The sequence below is a fragment of the Salmo salar genome, chromosome ssa22 (genome assembly GCF_905237065.1).
Source record: "Salmo salar chromosome ssa22, Ssal_v3.1, whole genome shotgun sequence".
In the NCBI taxonomy this organism is placed as follows: Eukaryota; Metazoa; Chordata; class Actinopteri; order Salmoniformes; family Salmonidae; genus Salmo; species Salmo salar.
The window spans coordinates 33,700,509-33,719,757 of record NC_059463.1 but is presented as its reverse complement, the minus strand read 5'-3'; the positions used below and the strand labels follow the sequence as shown (position 1 = coordinate 33,719,757).

At 40.7% G+C, this 19,249-nt stretch overlaps 1 protein-coding gene across 50 annotated transcripts in view; it reads left to right on the top strand.

Moving 5' to 3' along the window:
- Nucleotides 1-1,079: 1,079 nt before the first annotated feature.
- Nucleotides 1,080-19,249, top strand: part of LOC106583293 (gastrula zinc finger protein XlCGF58.1) — a 38,396-nt gene continuing 20,226 nt past the window's right edge. For 41 of the 50 annotated variants that reach the window (XM_045705550.1, XM_045705539.1, XM_045705541.1 and 38 more), the window contains exons 1-11: nucleotides 1,080-1,199; nucleotides 8,299-8,467; nucleotides 9,601-9,786; nucleotides 10,294-10,440; nucleotides 11,041-11,167; nucleotides 11,415-11,498; nucleotides 15,258-15,341; nucleotides 17,390-17,473; nucleotides 18,041-18,124; nucleotides 18,728-18,811; nucleotides 19,142-19,225. In XM_045705550.1, the coding sequence (XP_045561506.1) occupies nucleotides 8,423-8,467; nucleotides 9,601-9,786; nucleotides 10,294-10,440; nucleotides 11,041-11,167; nucleotides 11,415-11,498; nucleotides 15,258-15,341; nucleotides 17,390-17,473; nucleotides 18,041-18,124; nucleotides 18,728-18,811; nucleotides 19,142-19,225 (1,009 nt within the window). In that variant the 5' untranslated portion in view covers nucleotides 1,080-1,199; nucleotides 8,299-8,422. The remainder of the gene's footprint in view (nucleotides 1,200-8,298; nucleotides 8,468-9,600; nucleotides 9,787-10,293; nucleotides 10,441-11,040; nucleotides 11,168-11,414; nucleotides 11,499-15,257; nucleotides 15,342-17,389; nucleotides 17,474-18,040; nucleotides 18,125-18,727; nucleotides 18,812-19,141; nucleotides 19,226-19,249) is intronic. The other 9 variants (XM_045705516.1, XM_045705521.1, XM_045705518.1 and 6 more) reach the window with 9 other exon arrangements.

The following is a 19,249-nucleotide window of genomic DNA, read 5'->3' as shown; positions in this document are numbered from 1 at the left end:
ACATTGAAAAAGTGGAAAGCAAGTTAGGTAAAAAACACTGGTAGGTAAATTGAGCCAATGGGAATAAGGTAAGAGTAAGTGAATTGTGTTTGGGAAATAAAGATAGACATGGTTTTAAAAAGGTGGTCATTTTTTATTACATTTTTTTTATTTCACCTTTATTTAACCAGGTAGGCTAGATGAGAACAAGTTCTCATTTACAACTGTGACCTGGCCAAGATAAAGGAAAGCAGTGCGACACAAACAACAACACAGAGTTACACATGGAATAGACAAACATACAGTCAATAATACAATAGAAAAAGTCTATATACAGCGTGTGCAAATGAAATATAATATTTCATTCATAACAGAAATTTGTAGGCGGCTTAATTTACCCTGTCCTGCGACTCAATTTAGCCCATAACCGGGGTAAATTGTGCCAAGAGACAAGTGTTTTTTGGACAAGCTGTTTTCAAAACTGTTATGTTTACATGAATTCTGATTATTTCTAGGGATACACAACATCCTGAAATATATATAGATGTCTTTGTTAGAAAGAATACTAGAGTACTATTCAGTGATGCTGAATGTAAAAAATGTATTTACCACACTCTCCCCTAGGCTATGCATTGGTCAAAGAAAATTGTAACATTCTAAAGCCAATGCTTTTGTCATCCTCTGTAGCTCAGTTGGTAGGTGATTTCAATGACAGGTAGTGTGTTTGATTCCCTGGACTACCCCTGTGTAAATGTATGCACACATGACTGTAGTCACTTTGGACAAAAGTGTCTACTAAAGGGAATATATTATTGTAGTTATCAGTTACAAAATTGGAAATTACATGCTTTGATTCACACATCCTATTGGAACTCCAATGTTTTAGCATAGCCTAAGCCTGATGATGTTTTTGGGAAGGGCAAAGGCTGAAAATCATGTTTTTGTGGAAGAAAATCAACGTGCATGAATCCAGGCAATGTTGAGGCAAAAATAATCCCGTTCTAAACTGAAATTATCTGTAGTTGAGGCAGCTAATTGATACCAACTAAAATGGAGTAACGTTTTCACATTCACCAACATGGCAGACGTGTATACCCATTTTCTCCAATCACATAGCAGGATTCTCCTCAGGGAGCACATCCGGTGGCGTTTCCTGTGTTTGTAAACTGAAAGAAATTGGAACTCGGGTGACGAGCCACGACAGACGAGGAAAATTAAAGGTAAATAACAAAAAATTACGTTTGAATATCACCAATGTTTTGTATGTTTAGTCGTGTATCAGACGATATTTGCCAAATTCGGCCTCCGCCTCTAAGCAAAAAAGAAGTGACACGACTTGTGTTAGCGTAGACAACAGGGGAGGGGGAGAACGGTAGCTAACTACAGTACGCATCGACCATTCCCTATTTATCGCGAAATCTTGCTGTAACTGCTCAGTCTTGTGCCTCGTTTGATTGCAATCCTCGAATTGTTATTTTATGTAACTAGCTGTATTTATCCGGATCTAATCACATCGAAATTGCCTAGCGATATCATATTTCGATTTGTAGATGGATGGCAACTCAAGTTTGTACGATTTGATGTGCGTGGAGGCCAACGGTAACGCCGTTATGTTAGCCCGAAACAGCTAGCGCGTATTCGCTCTGTTTTGTTTCCGTGAGTTATGAGGAAATACTTTACATTTTTGGGTTAGTCAATTAAATATTACATCAAGTAGTATTTCTACCGTAACAGTTAACTAGCATGTTTTTCACACTACTTGATGGTCAATAACCTTGCCCCGTTAACGTTACCTCGCTGCAGTGCAGCCAGGGAAAATAGCCAGCTAACTTTACTATTTGTAATAATCTGTTATGATAATCAGCTGCTAGTGTATCAAGAGGTTGCTGATGCAGTGGTTCTGTTAGAGCACCTGCGAAATTAAATATTTATGTAGTGTTAACAATGGTTGGTAAAATATATTTTTGAGGTTTCTCTTGGATCATTAGCTTGCCGGCTATGGGTGCCATTGGTTTCATTTGTAAAATGTTTTTCAACTATCTGGCTATGGGGTCGTTCCATATGATTAAAATCACTTTCTGACTGCACCCCTTTTGATTTGAACAAAACCTTCCATATATATTTGCCCATGGTATGTGGTCAGAAAGTGACTTATTGACCCTGAATGACAAAACGTTCAGGAGATAGCGGTGCATAAATGTCCATTGCATTCGTTTTTGTCTATATCAAATATTTTTTGGGTAACGATTAAGTACCTTACTGTGATTGTCTTCAATTAAAATGTTCAAAAAGAAAAATAGCTTCTTAGCAAAGAGCAATTTCTAAAGTAATCATTTTGCTAGGATTGTCTGGGAGTGTTCTGAGTAGGGAGGGGAAAACTAGCTGTTATTGGCAGAGAGGGTTGGAACTAACTCTCTTATTGGTCTATGATCTCATTTTACCTGGCCAAAATTCCAACCAACCGACATTTCAGGCAGTCGTTTTAAGCAGCTCTTGTACTTAAAGGGCATTATTGTCATCTTCACAGTATTATTCCATCCTCATAGTTTGGAAATGTATAGACGGGTTGGCCGACAACGTCACGACAATGACGTGCCCGGGTAGGCGTGCGTTATGATTTTTGATGTTCAGATAGCTAGCAACAACGACAAGAAGCTGCCTTGTGGGGAATCTTAGGTGGCTTGTTTCAGCTCATTGTATATTTAAGCAATAAGGCCAATATACCACAGCTAAGGGCTGTTCTTATGCAACGCGGACTGCCTGGCCACAGCCCTTATGCGTATATTGGCCATACATCACAAATCCCCAAGATGCTTTATTGCTATTATAAACTGTTTACTAGCGTAATAAGAGCAGTAAAAATAACTGTTTATTTATCAACTAGGTGGTTCGAGCCCTGAATGCTGATTGGCTGACAGCCGTGGTATATCAAATCATTATTTTTTTACTGCTCAAATTACGTTGGTAACCAGTTTATAATAGCAGTAAGGCATCTCGGGGGGGTTGTGGTATATGGCCAATATACCACGTCTAAGGGCTGTATCCAGGAACTCTGTGTTGTGCTTCAGAACAGCACTTAGGTGTGGTATATTGGCCATATACCACACCCCTCAGGCCTTATTGCTTAATGATACCATGCTTTGAGGCGTTTTGACTGATGCCTGTGCTAATATGACAAATTCGCTAACTAACCCAGTAACTGTACAATGTATTTGAGACGAGTGCTCGCTGTGCAAATGTGTTGGTTTTCAATAAACATTTGGAGACCAAATATAGTTTACATGTTCTCAACAGTCTATGCCTCTGTCTGTTTTGCCCCATAGTTGCACACCTGTTGGTTTTATTGCTAAACAACCAACCCTTTAAAACGCAGAAAAATCTAGTTTTTGACCGCAATTGCCATTTAACTTTAACTCATTTTGCATATCCCACCCTACCACGAAACCCATGTCTTCATCACTGAAACGGTTGAGATTGAAATCATTTGAAAGCTTACAGACAGAATTGTCAAACTTTTGTTGTCTAATAAAATTGACATTTTAAGCTATACCGTTATCTGTTTTTTATGTGTTCATATATACTGAACTAAAATATAAATGCAACATGCAATACATTTTTTTTTAACTGAGTTACAGTTAATATAAGGAATTATTTCAATTGAAATTAATTAATTAGGCTATAATCTATGGTTTTCACATGACTGGGCAGGGGTGCAGCCATGGGTGGGTCTTGGAATGTGGTAACACCCACTGGGGAGACAGGGAGGGAGACAGGCCCAGCCTATAAGAAAGAGTTTTTACCCACAAAAGGGCTTTATTACAGACAGAAATACCCCCCCCCACCCGCAGGTGAAGAAGCCGGATGTGGAGGTCCTGGGCTGGCGGGGTTACATGTGGTCTGTGGTTGTGAGTCTGGTTGCTAAATTCTCTACAACTTATGTTGGAGGCAGCTTATGGTACAGAAATGAACATTCCATTCTCTGACAACTTCTCTGGTGCACATTCCTGCAGTCAGCACACCAATTCCACGCTTCCTTAAAACTTGAGACATCTGTGGCCTTGTGTTGTGTGAAAGAACTGCACATTATAGAGTAGCCTTTTATTGTTACCAGCACAAGGTGCACCTCTGAATGATCATGCTGTTTAATTAGCTTATTGATATGCCACACCTGTCAGGTGGATGGATTATCTAGGCAAAGGAAAAATTCTCACTAACAGGGATGTAAACACATTTGTGCACACAATTTGAGAGAAATAAGCTTTTTGTGCGTATGGAACATTTCTGGGATTTTATTTGTATCAGCTCATGAAACATGGGACCAACACTTTACGGCCCAGTACATCACCGGGGCCAAGCTTCCTACCATCCAGGACCTCTGTACCAGGCGGTGTTAGAGGAAAGCCCTAAAAATTGTCAGACTCCAGCCACCCTAGTCATAGACTGTTCTCTCTGCTACCGAACGGCAAGCGGTACCGGAGCGCTAAGTGTAGGTCCAAAAGGCTTCTTAACAGCTTCTACCCCCAAGCCGTAAGACTCCTGAACAGATAATCAAATGGCTACCCAGACTATTTGCATTCAAATCAAAGTTTATTTGTCACGTGCGCTGAATACAACAGGTGCAGACCTTACAGTGAAATGCTTACTTACAGGCTCTAACCAATAGTGCAAAAAAGGTATTTGGCTTTGGGGGTGACCAGTGAGATATACGTGCTGGAGCGCGTGCTACGGGTGGGTGCTGCTATGGTGACCAGTGAGCTGAGATAAGGCGGGGCTTTACCTAGCAAAGACTTGTAGATGACCTGGAGCCAGTGGGTTTGGCGACGAGTATGAAGCGAAGGCCAACCAACAAGTGCGTACAGGTCGCAGTGGTGGGTAGTATGTGGGGCTTTGGTGACAAAACGGATGGCACTGTGATAGACTGCATCCAATTTGTTGAGTAGAGTGTTGAAGGCTATTTTGTAAATGACATCGTCGAGGATCGGTAGGATGGTCAGTTTTACGAGGGTATGTTTGGCAGCATGAGTGAAGGATGTGTTGCGAAATAGGAAGCCGATTCTAGATTTAATTTTGGATTGGAGATGCTTAATGTGAGTCTGGAAGGAGAGTTTACAGTCTAACCAGACACCTAGGTATTTGTAGTTGTCCACATATTCTAAGTCAGAACCGGCCAGAGTAGTGATGCTAGTCGTGCGGGCAGCGATCGGTTGAGAAGCATGCATTTAGTTTGACTTGCATTAAAGAGCAGTTGGAGGCCACGGAAGGAGAGTTGTCATTGAAGCTCTTCTGGAGGGTAGTTAACAGTGTCCAAAGAAGGGCCAGAAGTATACAGAATGGTGTCGTCTGCGTAGAGGTGGATCAGAGAATCACCAGCAGTAAGAGCGACATTGATGTATACAAAGAAAATAGTCGGTCTGTGAATTTAACCCTGTGGCACCCCCATCGAGACTGCCAGAGCTCCGGACACCAGGCCCTCCAATTTGACACACTGAACTCTATCAGAGAAGTAGTTGGTGAACCAGGCGAGGCAATCGTTTGAGAAACCAAGGCTGTTGAGTCTGCCGATAAGAATGTGGTGATTGACAGAGTCGAAATCCTTGGCCAGGTCGATGAATACAGCTGCACAGTATTGTCTCTTATCGATGACGGTTATGATATCGTTTAGGACCTTGAGCGTGGCTGAGGTGTGCCCATGACCAGCTCTGAAACCAGATTGCATAGCGGAGAAGGTACGGTGGGATTCGAAATGGTTGGTAATCTGCTTGTTAACTTGGCTTTCGATGACTTTAGAAAGGCAGAGTAGGATAGATATAGGTCTGTAGCAGTTTGGGTCTAGAGTGTCTCCCCTTTGAAGAGGGGGATGACCGCGGCTGCTTTCTAATCTTTGGAAATCTCAGACAATACGAAAGAGAGGTTGAACAGGCTAGTAATAGGGGTTGCTACAATTTCGGCTGATAATTTTAGAGGGTCCAGATCTGTACCGGTACCCCCTCTTTACTGGTACCCTGTATATAGCCTCGCTATTATTTTACTGTTGATCTTTAATTATTTGTTACTTTTTATTTAAAAAAAAATACTTAACACTTATTTTTCTTAACTGCATTGTTGGTTAAGGGCTTGTAATTAAGCATTTCACTGTAAGGTTATATTTGGCATATGTGACATAAAATTGGTTTGAAATGTTTATATTTTTGTTCAGTGTGTGTTGTAGCTAAGACCCTATATGACATAATCTGAGTTGTTTGTTGTGCCTGCCATTAGTTGAGACACAGTATACTCTTGAATACAGGGTGGGTCGGTGTCATGTTTGGGCTGATAGATTTACTCAAATGTGTATAAAGTTGACATTCCAACTTTCAAAGGAGGTCCACCCATCATAGAATGTTGACTTGAGTGGGAATATCCGTTATAAATTACATTTTTGATCTATCATAGGAAACCTATTCAAATCATAGAAATAGATAATAGAATAGACAAACCCTTTTGAAGTTCACATTCGACAGTGGGTGGAGCGGCGTCCATCTTTCTGGCACTACTTGCAAAGTTTCAAGTTTCAGTACAATTTAAATGTCAATGGTGTATCAGCTAAATTTCAGCTGTCTGAAGAGAGTGGTCCGGTTTTGGAATTCATTTCTATGTTTGCAATAACACCCACCTTGAATTCAAGAGTATACTGTCTCAACCAATGACGGGCACAACACAAACACTTAAGATGATGTCAAATAGGGTCGAAGCTACAACATTTGTGAAAATGAGAAATGTAATAAAGCTTCAATTTATAAACATTTTGTTTGTTCAAGAAATCCGACTATTTTGAAAACCCTGTTTTGTTAGCTTTGAAATGATATCAAACTCAACCGTTTATCGTTTTCAGTGATGAAGACATGGACGTATCATGGTATGGTGGGGTATGCAAAATCGGTCGACTTTGAGCACCTCGCTCAATGTTTTGGCATTGCGTTGCAAAAAGTCACTTTCTGACTACTGTTTCCACCATGGGTAAACATGTATGAAAGGTTTCGTTCAAATCAAAAGGGGTGCAGTCAGAAAGTGATTAAAATCATGTGGAGGCACCCTTTTCTCAAATCTGTTAGCTATCAGCCCTTTCTTTGTCCCAAATTTATTGTAGATTTATTGTGGTCACACTTGTTCAACAGCTAGCTAACGTTAGCTATCTTTATGTACACAATTGGTATTGTTCTGTATTGGAATTGCTTGAGAATCCCATTTTGGGTATTAGCTAGCTAGATGTGTTGTGTTGGTGTGACACTTGAGCGGCTCTTTCAAAATCTTAATTCATAGCCAAGTGACCAAAGGGTTATCCTACGAAGTAGTTATGAGAAGTTAGCGAGGTAACTTTGGTCAACTCTGAGTTTAACTCAGGATAACGCGTCATAAGAAGGTGGCTTACCTTTTTAGCCAGGTACATTTCTATGGCAACGAATCCTTCAGAACTAACCGGCTCCGGGGCAGGCTGACTCCACTTCCTGAAGTGACTGAGCCACGAGTTGAGGACCATGAAATCAGATTCCCTCCCTCTGGCAAATATTGTCATCATCCCCTTCATTTGAGGATTTAAAATATTTTATTAATCAAATGTTTGTTAAAAAATAATGTTAATATCACATTACATATTTAGTAATGACAGAATGCATTTTAAACTTAATGCACAGAAACTCGTTTGTATGACTCGATTATTTTGTCATTAGGAGTGGGGAAGGGGGCTTGTGGTTGTGCATTGATAAGCACACAAGTCGGCATTTTAACAATAAGTAGTAATAAAATAAAGACAGCACTTCTAAAAGCCTATTTCACACCATAGCCTGCTGAATTTGCAAGAACTTTTTTCTTTCATTTTGATTTCGGCACAAATGAAATTGTGGCATTGACTCGTCCATGGATTGATGTTTCAGCGTTGTATCATTTAAGATTTTGGCGTTCGACAAGCCAAGTGCTACATGCATGCGCAGTTACAAGCCTGCTAGAGTTAGCGGCAGGCGGACGAGCGATATGCACCATCGTAATACAGATGAGTCCTGAGATGGAATGTGATGCTAACTGAAGCTGGTTAGCTTTAGAAAACTCTGAGTAGATCTAGCTTGCTTTGTAGGATACCCCTTTGGTGACAAAGGCAAACAAGGAGTTAACCAAAGGACTGTCTACAGTTATTATGGCGATGCTTGTTTTTGAGTAAGAATTGGGTGTTGTGTGATTTGGAGTAGTTACAATTTGATTCACTGCAGGTTTTAGCGTTTAAACATTTTTTTCTTCATTATTATTGAATGCGTTTTCATGTTTTGTCCACATCGTCCTCTTCTTCAGTTTTAGTGCTAGATGAGTGAGGTGGGTGTGGCCTCCCACCAGACTGACCATCCTGATTGACGGATTCCTGGATGACCTTGTCCCCGCCCCCGTCCCCGCCCTCACATACACCGTTCCCACTGCAATGTCACATCTGCCCAGCAGCTCAGTCCGCGATCATATGAAATGGGTTTGTTTTCCAACAAAAAATCTAAAATTTCTACAACCAACATGCCTACTGTTAGGCTACATTTATCTTTTGTCACTCAGGATGTTGTCGTCATAAAAGGTTCTCTGTTTGAAGAAGTATTTGATATCGTTTATCATTGTGTTTCATACAGTTTCTGGTGTAGCTAACTCAGCCTCTGGAAGTGTTGAGTTTTTGTTTTCTCCTTTGTTTAGCTCCTCTCTACATCCAGACTGGTTCTGTTTATACAGTGAGCTCCGAACCTATTGGAACAGTGACACGTTGTTTTAGCTCTGTACTTCAACACAATGACTGAGGATAAAGTGCAGACTGTCGGCTTTAATTTAAGGGTATTTTCATCCATATCGGGTCAACCAGTTAGAAATCACAGCACTTTTTGTACATAGTCTCCCCCCCACCCCCCAAAGTATTGGGACAAATTCACTTGTGTATTAAAGTAGTCAAGTTTTAGTATTTGGTCCCATATTCCTAGTACTCAATGATTACATCAAGCTTGTGATTCTAAACATGTTGGATGCATTTGCTGTTTTGTTTGTTTCAGATGATTTTGTGCCTAATACATTATTTATCATAAATTTATATTGGCATTTTGGAGTCACTTTTATTATAAATAAGAATAGAATGTTTCTGAAGACTAATATAGTAATGCGGATGCTACCATGATAACAGATTGACCTGAAGAAGCGCAGAATAATGAGTGAAAGTTAGATGCACAAATATACCATACACTCACCAAAAATGAAAGCCTCCCCTGTTATTGCAATGGTGGGAGGTTAGCATGTCTTGGTGGTATTATATTTGTGCTTCTAACTTTGGGACCAAATATGAAACTTTTTACTACTTTATACACGTGAATTTGTCCCAAATACTTATGGTCCCCTAAAATGGGGAGGACTAGGTACAAAAAGTGCTGTAATTTCTAAACGGTTCACCCTAATATAGAAGAAAATGCCTTTAAAATAAAGTGGACAGTCTGCACTTTATCCTCATAGTCATTGTATTATTTCAAATCCAAAGTGTTGGAGTACAGAGCCAAAACAACAAATGAGCTCACTATGTATTTTCTAAATGTCTGATAGTGGATTTTCCTGACTCAGGCTCGGTTCTGTTCCCAGGCGGGGTTGCTTGGCTGTGAGGCTGTTCTCTCCAGTATGGCCCTGATGCAGGCCAGCTCCATGGCCGGTCCGCCCAAGAAGATGATGGCTCCGCTCGGCCATGGACCACCGCCCCAGAGGGATGGCCCAGACCGCGGTCCTCAGAGCCACATGATCCTGCCATCTGGAATGAGCTGTCCACCCCTGGTTAGGAGGTTGCCGGGGCACTGCAGAGGGGGAGGAGGGGACTTTGTTGTTTGTCATTGTCACTCGCTGAAAGAACAACAAATGAGAAATTGACATATTTCACATTGGCTAGGTCTCAGCAGTAACTTGCATTTATGTAGGTCAAGCACTTTCTTACTGTGGGCTGCTAATATACCTAAATCATAGTCTTCAGTAATGATTTAAAGAGGCTGCCAGATATGTACAGCAATTGAAAAGTAGGCATGAAGGGAGTTTACCTTCTGTTTTTTGACAAAGCTTTTTTTATTTTTACTGTTCATTATTTTTCGTTTCCCAGCATAATCCCATAAAGGATTCTAAAAAATCCTGTCCTTCACATTTTATTTTATTTTATTTAGAAAGCAAGGAATATATTCTTTATTGTTTTATTTCTGTACGGTAATTTCTATTTGTACGTTCCAGGCTATCAAAAAAAAGTCAGGTCAGGCTGACTCAAAGCCCTCTTTCCCTCTTGTCTGTGCACCCCAGCTTATCCGGAAGGAGGGCGACTTCCACACACCCCGCCTGCTGGACGAGAAGGAAATGAGGGCCAACGAAGACATGCAGCTGAAAAAGAAGAACAGGAAGTCAGGAACGCCCTGTAAAGTGAGAGAGCAAGACGGGAGGGGAGGGAAGGTCAGTGCCTCTGAATTTTTAAAGCAAAATGGACTCTTTTCTGTGTTTCAGAGGGATTGTGTTATAAAAACAGACTGAAAGTGTGTTTGTGTGCACGTCTGTGGGCGTTTGGTTCTCTGTGTGCTTCTATGTGTATAAGACTGACTTTTGTCTCTAGCTGAGTTGGTGCCTTTGAGTGCACATATTTTGTTTGTGTGGGGGGAGGAGTGGAGAGGAGATGGGGTTCTCTGGAGAGGAAAGAGGGGGAGGGGAACACAACTGTTATTGTGTGAGAGAGGGGGAGCAGTAACATATGGGGGTGGGAGGGGTTAACCCTTCTCTAGGTTTTGGGTACTTTGTCATTTAAATGGTCAACTCTTTTTTTTATTTTTTATAAGGAGCTAGAAATAATGTATTACCTTTTTAACCAGGACTATTTGGACAGTACTAGCTTTTCTCATACTGAATAAACCAATGTATCATATGTTTCCTTCTATACAAAAGTGAAGTCATACTTGTAGTGATGATTTAGTAGATGTGTATCTTTGAGTTTTTGTCTGTGTGGTGTATTTAGGCCTACATTTTTTTTGACGAGCCTCTATTCTGCCCTATCCTGCATAGGTGGTTGTTGTGGATGAGAATGGTAACTGTCCAATATCTAAAGTGCAGAAAAACTTCATCTGCAATCACTGTTATGGCGCATTTAGGAGTGGATATCACCTGAAGAGACACATCCTCATTCATACAGGTATGTGTCAAGACCACAATGGCCAGCTAACTTCTGGAGGTTCTCCATTACCAGTTAGGGAGATGTTTAAAATGCCTGGCTAATACAGTTAGAAATACATAAGGCCAGCAGAAACACCAGTTTGGATTAAGTGACTGGTGTTTTTAAGAATATGAGATGGCCTCCTTGTCTAGTGTCAGATTTTCATTCACCGTTTTTGGTGTTCTTTGTGGGGACCTTTCACTAAAACTGGTACTCTTCGATTTAGGGGAGAAGCCGTACGCTTGTGGCATATGTGACATGAGATTTATTCAGCGTTACCACCTGGAGAGACACAGCCTGATTCACACGGGTATGCGTCCTCTTACCATACCCATCTCTATCTAAACAGGCTACATCTGTAGTGCTGCACTGGAACCCCAGTATACAGGGTTTTCAGTGTTTGTCATTTGGACAGTAATTTCCAGCAAAGCTCACACTTCCTTTCACCTCAACTATATGAAGGAGAGGGGTTATCATCACAAATGTTCAAATGGTTCCCCCAACACCAGTGATAGTACAAATGAAAGGTCTGCTTGGTACAAATGTTTGTAGATTGTGCAGCCTTCTGTGGTCAAAGATCCCAGTTTTAGGACAATGCTTTGCTTTATCTAGGTGAAGGTGTTGCAAGTTACCAGTAGCTTTTTGTTTGCGGTATGAGATTTTGAATAGAATTTACAGCATGGATATCAAGAAACTATGATTTTCTGAGATATTAAGTAATATTGGTAAGTAAAGTATTTGACGAGTGGCCTGCAGCATCTCCTATATTGGAAAAGAAAACTATGCTTTCCAAGTTTGCATTTTTATTTTGAAATAAACTATTTTCTTTAGATTCTAGTCATCTTGTTTTGTGGTATTTTCATTTGATCAAAATCCAGATACATTTTGTACTTAACCTAGCTTATGATCCACATTTCTTCATCCAATTGGCGACAGATTTTCATGACATATAAAAAAATCTGCTTAAATATAATATGCACATTTTCCCAAAAGAGATGTTCCCATGTACCAAATAAAATAAATACAAGTTAAATGGGTTTCCATCGCATTTTCAACTCTACTGATGGTTTTCTCACCGAAAATGTTCCATTATATAGCGAGTGTTCCCACTCTGGTATTGGTATTTAGCAACGTATTGCCTACATCAGTGGTTCCCAAGCTTTTATAGTCCCGTACCCCTTCAAACATTCAACCTCCAGCTGCACCAGGGGCAGCGCGCTCTCACTATACGATACATTTATTAAACATAAGAATGAGTGAGTGTTTTTGTCACAACCCGGCTCGTGGGAAGTGACAAAGAGCTCTTATAGGACCAGGGCACAAATAATAATATAATAATAATCAATAATTTTGCTCTTAACCATCTTGCATATAAAACCTTATTTGTACATCGAAACCTGTGGTGAGTTATTCACAATTTAATGTGAAGGGTGTTCTTGAAAGGATGCACATAACTCTGCAATTTTGGGTTGTATTGGAAAGAGTCTGTCTTAAATCCTTTTCCACACACAGTCTGTGCCTGTATTTAGTTTTCATGCTGGTGAGGGCCGAGAATCCACTCTCCCATAGGTATGTAGTTGCAAAGGGCATCAGTGTCTTAACATTGCGATTTGCCAAGGCAGGGTGCTCTGAGTGCAGCCCAATCCAGAAATATGGCAGTGGCTTCTGATTTAAATAACATTTTCACAGAACCGCTTGTTGCAATTTCGATGAGGCTCTCTTGTTGAGATATCGGTAAGTGGACTGGAGGCAGGGCATGAAAGGGATAACGAATCCAGTTGTTTGTGTCATCCATTTCAGGAAAGTACCTGCGTAATTGCGCACCCAAATCACTCCGGTGCTTCGCTATATCACATTTGACATTGTCTGTAAACTTGTTAATTTGTACACAAAAAAATCATACAATGATGGAAACACCTGTGTGTTGTCCTTGTTAATGCAGACAGAGAAGAGCTCCAACTTCTTAATCATAGCCTCAATTTTGTCCAGCACATTGAATATAGTTACAGAGAGTCCCTATAATCCTAGATTCAGATCATTCAGGCGAGAGAACATCACCCAGATAGGCCAGTCGTGTGAGAAACTCGTCATCATGCAAGCGGTCAGGGACGTTTTGGTCAGTAAAGAGAACTTTAAGCTTGTCTCTCATAAAAAAAATAAGTGTCAATACTTTGCTCCTTGATAACCAGCGCACTGCTGTATGTTGTAAAAGTGTTACATGGTTGCTGCCCATATCATTGCATAATGCAGAAAATACATGAGAGTTCAGTGGCCTTGCTTTAATAAAGTTAACCATTTTCACTGTAGTGTCCAAAACGTTTTTCAAGCTGTCAGGCTTTCCCTTGTCAGCAAGACCCTCTCGGTGGATGCTGCAGTGTACCCAAGTGGAGTCGGGAGCAACTGCTTGCACGCGCGTTATCACACTCTGTATGTGCGGCAGGTAGCCTAGTGGTTAGTGTTGGACTAGTAACCAACATTTTGCAAAATCGAATCCCCGAGCTGACAAGGTAAAAATATGTGGTTCTGCCCCTGAACAAGGCAGTTAACCCACTGTTCCTAGGCTGTCATTGAAAATAAGAATTTGTTCTTAAATGACTTACCTAGTTAAATAAAGATAAAATAAAAAATGTCTCTCTGTCATGGCTTTTGCACCATCAGTACAGATACCAACACATCTTGACCACCAAAGTCCATTTGCTGTCACAAAGCTGTCCAGTACTTTAAAAATATCCTCTCCTGTTGTCCTGGTTTCCAACGTCTGTTGACTCATCCAGTTGTAACGCATATAATTCACTGGCCTGTGTGCGACGCAGTAATTGTTTCAGAACATCTCCTGCCATGTCACTGATGTGTCGTGAAACAGTGTTGTTTGATGAAGTCATTGTCTGTATAGTCTTTTTGGCCTTTTCCCCCAGCATTGTCCCAGCCATATCCACAGCAGCAGGAAGAATTAAGTCTTCCACAATAGTATGGGGCTTGCCTGTCCTAGCCACTCGGTAGCTCACCATATAAGACGCTTCTAGCCCCTTCTTATGGTATCTGTTGCTTTTATACATGTCTTACTACATGAAAGTCATCTTTATTCTCGCTCAAATTCCCGTGGCTTATTTTTTTCAAATTGCCATGTTTTGTTTCTAAATGTCTGCGCAAGAGTGAAGGTTTCACCGAGTTGAGAGAGAACCTTTGCACATATAAGACACTGTGGCTGAGGAAAGGCACTACTCCAATTATAAGTGAAACCCAAATCAATGTAGTTCTCATCATATTTGCGCCTCTTTGATGGTCCTGAATTAAAAATGAATTAAATTTTTTTTTTAAACAATCAACACACAACCCCATAATGAGAAATGGGTGACACTACACTACATTTACATTTTTAAATTTTTTTTAATGTGAATCACATTTTTATTTGGAGTACCCCCAATGGTATTGTGCATACCCCAGTTTGGGCATACCTGGCCTTCACGATGATTATGGACAAAAAAGTGAGATTGACAAATAAAAATAAACGACAGCCAAGAATCGATCGTCATGTCACCAGAATAAGACCCTCTATTTATTGGAAAGGAGCATCAACTTCATCACCTTGCATTTTCACCACCCTGTGAAGTTCATCAACTTATTTCATCAAGTTTTAATGTCACATGCACAAATACAGTGAAATGCCTTTCTTGTAAACTCTAATCCCAACAATGCAGTAATCATAATTTATTTAATCTGTAGCCTAATAAACTGCATGCTTTCTCAACAAATCAAAATGGAAAGGCCGCACATGTCATCGCGTCACTCCACGTTTCCTTCAATATGATGGTTATATCAATATTTGCATATAAAAGCATGTTTCCATTAGGCCTGTTAGGATATTTATCTGACTTTACGCGAATAAAAAGGTAGGATGGAACCTGGTTAGTGTCAAGTATTGTGTGTGTTCATTTGGCCATATGTTTATCCTTGTAAATCTAAACAATCTTACTCTAATTTGAATTGACACAAATTTGCAATTGGTATAAAACCTTTTTTCATTCTGTGCAGATTGAATAGCTAATATTTTTATGCTCTGTGTGTATAGGGGTGAAGCCGTACGCTTGTTCCATGTGTGACATGAGGTTTTTCCAGCGTTACCACCTGGAGAGACACAGCCTCACTCATACGGGTATGAGTCCTCTTTCCATACCCATCTCACATAAAACAAGCGACCCATTTTACTCCTGTTTTGTCATAGAGCAGCCTCTCAGTAGAAATGTATTGAGTGTAAAATAAATATGTAAATCTTACGTGAGTCTGCCAGCCTCAGGAGCTCACGACGAGACAAATCTTTATGCTAGGACAAAAATTGTGGCATTCATATACACTACATGGCCAAAAGTATGTGTCCACCCATTGAAATTAGAGGATTATACTATTTCAGCCACACTCATTACTGACAAGTGTATCAAATCCAGCACACAGCCATGCAATCTCCATAGACGAACATTGACAGTAGAGTGATCATTACTGAAGAGCTCGGTGACGCTCAACGTGGAATCGTTATAGGATGCCACCTGTCCAATAAGGACATTTGTCAAATTCCTGCCCTTCTAGAGCTGTCCCGGTCAACTGTAAGTGTTTTTTTGTGAAGTGGAAACGCGTAGGCGCTACAATGGCTCAGCCGCGAATTGGTAGGCCATACAAGCTCACAGATCAAAACCGAAGAGTGCTGAAGCGCGTAACGCGCAACAATCATCTGTCCTTAGTTGCAACACTCATTATCGAGTTACAAACTGCCTCTGGAAGCAACGTCAGCACAAGAACTGTTAGTCGGGAGCTTCATGAAATTAGTTTCCATCACCGAGCAGCTGCACACAAGCCTAAGATCACCATGCGCAATGCCAAGTGTCGGCTGAAGTGTCGCCGCCATTGGACTCTGGAGCAGTTGAAACGCCTTCTCTGGAGTGATGAATCACTCCTCACTGTCTGACAGACGAATCTGGGTTTGGCTGATGCCAGGAAAAGGCTACCTGCCCGACTGCATAGTGCCAACTGTAAAGTTTGGTGGAGGAGGAATAATGGTCCGGGGCTGTTTTTCATGGTTCGGACTAGGCCCCTTAGTTCCAGGAAATCTTAATGCTGCCGCATACAATGTCATTCTAGACGATTCTGTGCTTCCAACTTTGTGGCAACAGTTTAGGGAAGGTTGTTTCCTGTTTCAGCATGACAATGCCACCATGCAAAAAGTGAGGTCCATACAGAAATGGTTTGTTGAGATTGTTGTGGAAGAACTTGACTGGCCTGCACAGAGCCCTGACCTCAACCCCATCGAACACCTTTGGGATGAATTGGAACGCAGACTGCGAGCCAGGCTTAATCGCCCAACATCTGTGCCCGACCTCACTAATACTATTGTGGCTGAATGCTGCGGGGACTTGCTTCCAATGTTCCAACATCTAGTGGAAATCCTTCCCAGAAGAGTGGTGGCTGTTATAGCAGCAAAGGGGCAGCAACTCTATATGTTAATGCCCATGATTTTGGAATGAGATGTTCGACAAGCAGGTTTCCACATACTTTTGGCCATGTAGTGTGGGTAGAAATGCAGACATACTATATAGTTATGTATTTGACCATTCTGACACTTAAAATGTTTGAAACTATTAGACTTATGTGGAAAAAGTCTGTCTCTTGCCCACAGAGGGAATGGTCTCTCACTCTCTCTCGATGTCTAAGCCTTGTACATGATTTACTGGTAGTTGTTCATTGGCTAGATAGCTCAAATGTAATTGATAATGGCTTGAAGTTGGTACAGATTGTGGCTGATGATTATTTTCTACGTTTTGTAGATAAAAACAAGTTCTTAGCCATATAACTTATTTTGATGTGAGCGTTAACTTCCTAATTTATAGCTAACGTTTTTGTGGTAGAATTCTGACGTTTGTTGCTGTTGAACCCAAATTGACCTTTTGGCTTTTGTTAATTGAACTTGATTGGGTATAATAACATTTTGTTTTTACCTTAAATGCATGCCTGATTGTTTGTCTCCAAAGGTTAAGACTTAATCGGGAAGTAATTGCTCACTATAGCAACAAACATTACACATCTAGCAGTATACCTAATCAGTCCTTACATTTTAATGAAATGTATGCTCGTAATTTGGGAATTGGTATGTGTTCCACTTTATATAATAAGAGCACTAGCTAATATATTGTTACTCTGCGTGTGTGTGTATAGGGGTGAAGCCGTATGCTTGCAACATGTGTGACATGAGATTCTTCCAGCGTTACCACCTGGCGAGACACAGCCTCACTCATACGGGTAGGCACCCCATCACCATAGCCCTCATAGAGTAACAGTGTAGTGCTAACCAGGTTTCCCCAATGAAGTGAGTTAACATACAGTACCAGTCAAAAGTTTGGACACCTACTCATTCAAGGTTTTTCCTTGAATTTTCTACATTGTAGAATAATCTTTTTTGGTTACTGCATGATTCCATGTGTGTTATTTCACAGTTTTTATGTCTTCACTATTATTGAACAATGTTGAAATAAAGAATAACCCTGGAATGAGTAGGTGGGTCCAAACTTTTGACTGGTACTTTACATGACCATAAACTCAAGTTTGGGTATAATTTTTTTAAATCTTGGTAGTCTCAGGCGCTTTGTACTATACTTCATGATTTTAAATCAATCTTCCATGTATTTGTCAAATTCTATTATTTAGTGTCTTCAGATAGAGTTCTGTAGCTGAAAGCCATTATACTATTATCATGCTAGAAAAGTATATTCTCTTACAAGGCTTGACATCACAGTGACAACTTGGTGGATTTTTTTTTAAACCAAGACGGCGGCGGCTAGCTAAGATATTGATGTTCTTTGTGTATAGGGGTGAAGCCATACGCTTGCAACATGTGTGACATGAGGTTCTTCCAGCGTTACCATCTGGCGAGACACAGCCTCACTCATACGGGTATGAGTCTGCACACCATGCCCTTTAAACCATTTTTTTTTTACAATGGGCTGGAAACACTGATGCTGCGCTTAAGCACCAATTCACAGGTTCCTTATGTTCTTGCGTAGACTGGCGTGTAGCCTCAACAAACTAAAGTTTAAGAAACAATTTTTGGCTTTCAGTTAATATCTCTGGATTCACTGGATTAGTATCTTGGCAATATCGTTGTAAATTGCCCAACCAACCCTTTAGTGAGAGTGCATTAATTAGCTATATTTCTATACTGAAATGACTGAGGTATGCTCGTGATTTGTTTAAGATTGCTTTATAGCCATTTACATATTTTGAATGTATATCAACTGTGTTGAACACTTTTGTCAGTGCAAGTTTGCATGGCTGTGATGTTTAATTGCTGCCAATGTTCTGGCATGTCTGGCTTTCTTTGTGTGTGTAAAGGACTCTAGCTTATCAAAGGGCAAGATGCAGACTTTTCTGAAGTTGGTGCTCTGTGTGTGTGTATAGGGGTGTATTGACTGGTGCTCTGTGTGTGTATAGGGGTGTATTGACTGGTGCTCTGTGTGTGTATAGGGGTGTATTGACTGGTGCTCTGTGTGTGTATAGGGGTGAAGCCGTACGCTTGTTCCATGTGTGACATGAGGTTTTTCCAGCGTTACCACCTGGCAAGACACAGCCTCAAACATACGGGTATGGGTCCTCTCACCGTACCCATCTCACATATGTTGGCTACAGATGGAGACCAAGAAGTGGTTTATAGAAGTTATTTGGACAAGTTGCGCCGCTGCCACTACTTTAAAACCTCTATCTTTACTAGGCCACTGAGTTCCAACTTTTTTTATACATATATTGGTGTCTGGCACAATACAAACCTAGTTAACACATGCATGATGTTCTTAAAACAAGCCTTTCTATATTCACATGACTGGTGCAGGTACACTCTTGGTTTAGATTTATTCAAAAGTTTGGTGCTCTGTGTGTGTATAGGGGTGTATTGACTGGTGCTCTGTGTGTGTATAGGGGTGAAGCCGTACGCTTGTTCCATGTGTGACATGAGGTTCTTCCAGCGTTACCACCTGGCGAGACACGGCCTCACTCATACGGGTATGAGTCTGCTCATTTACCATC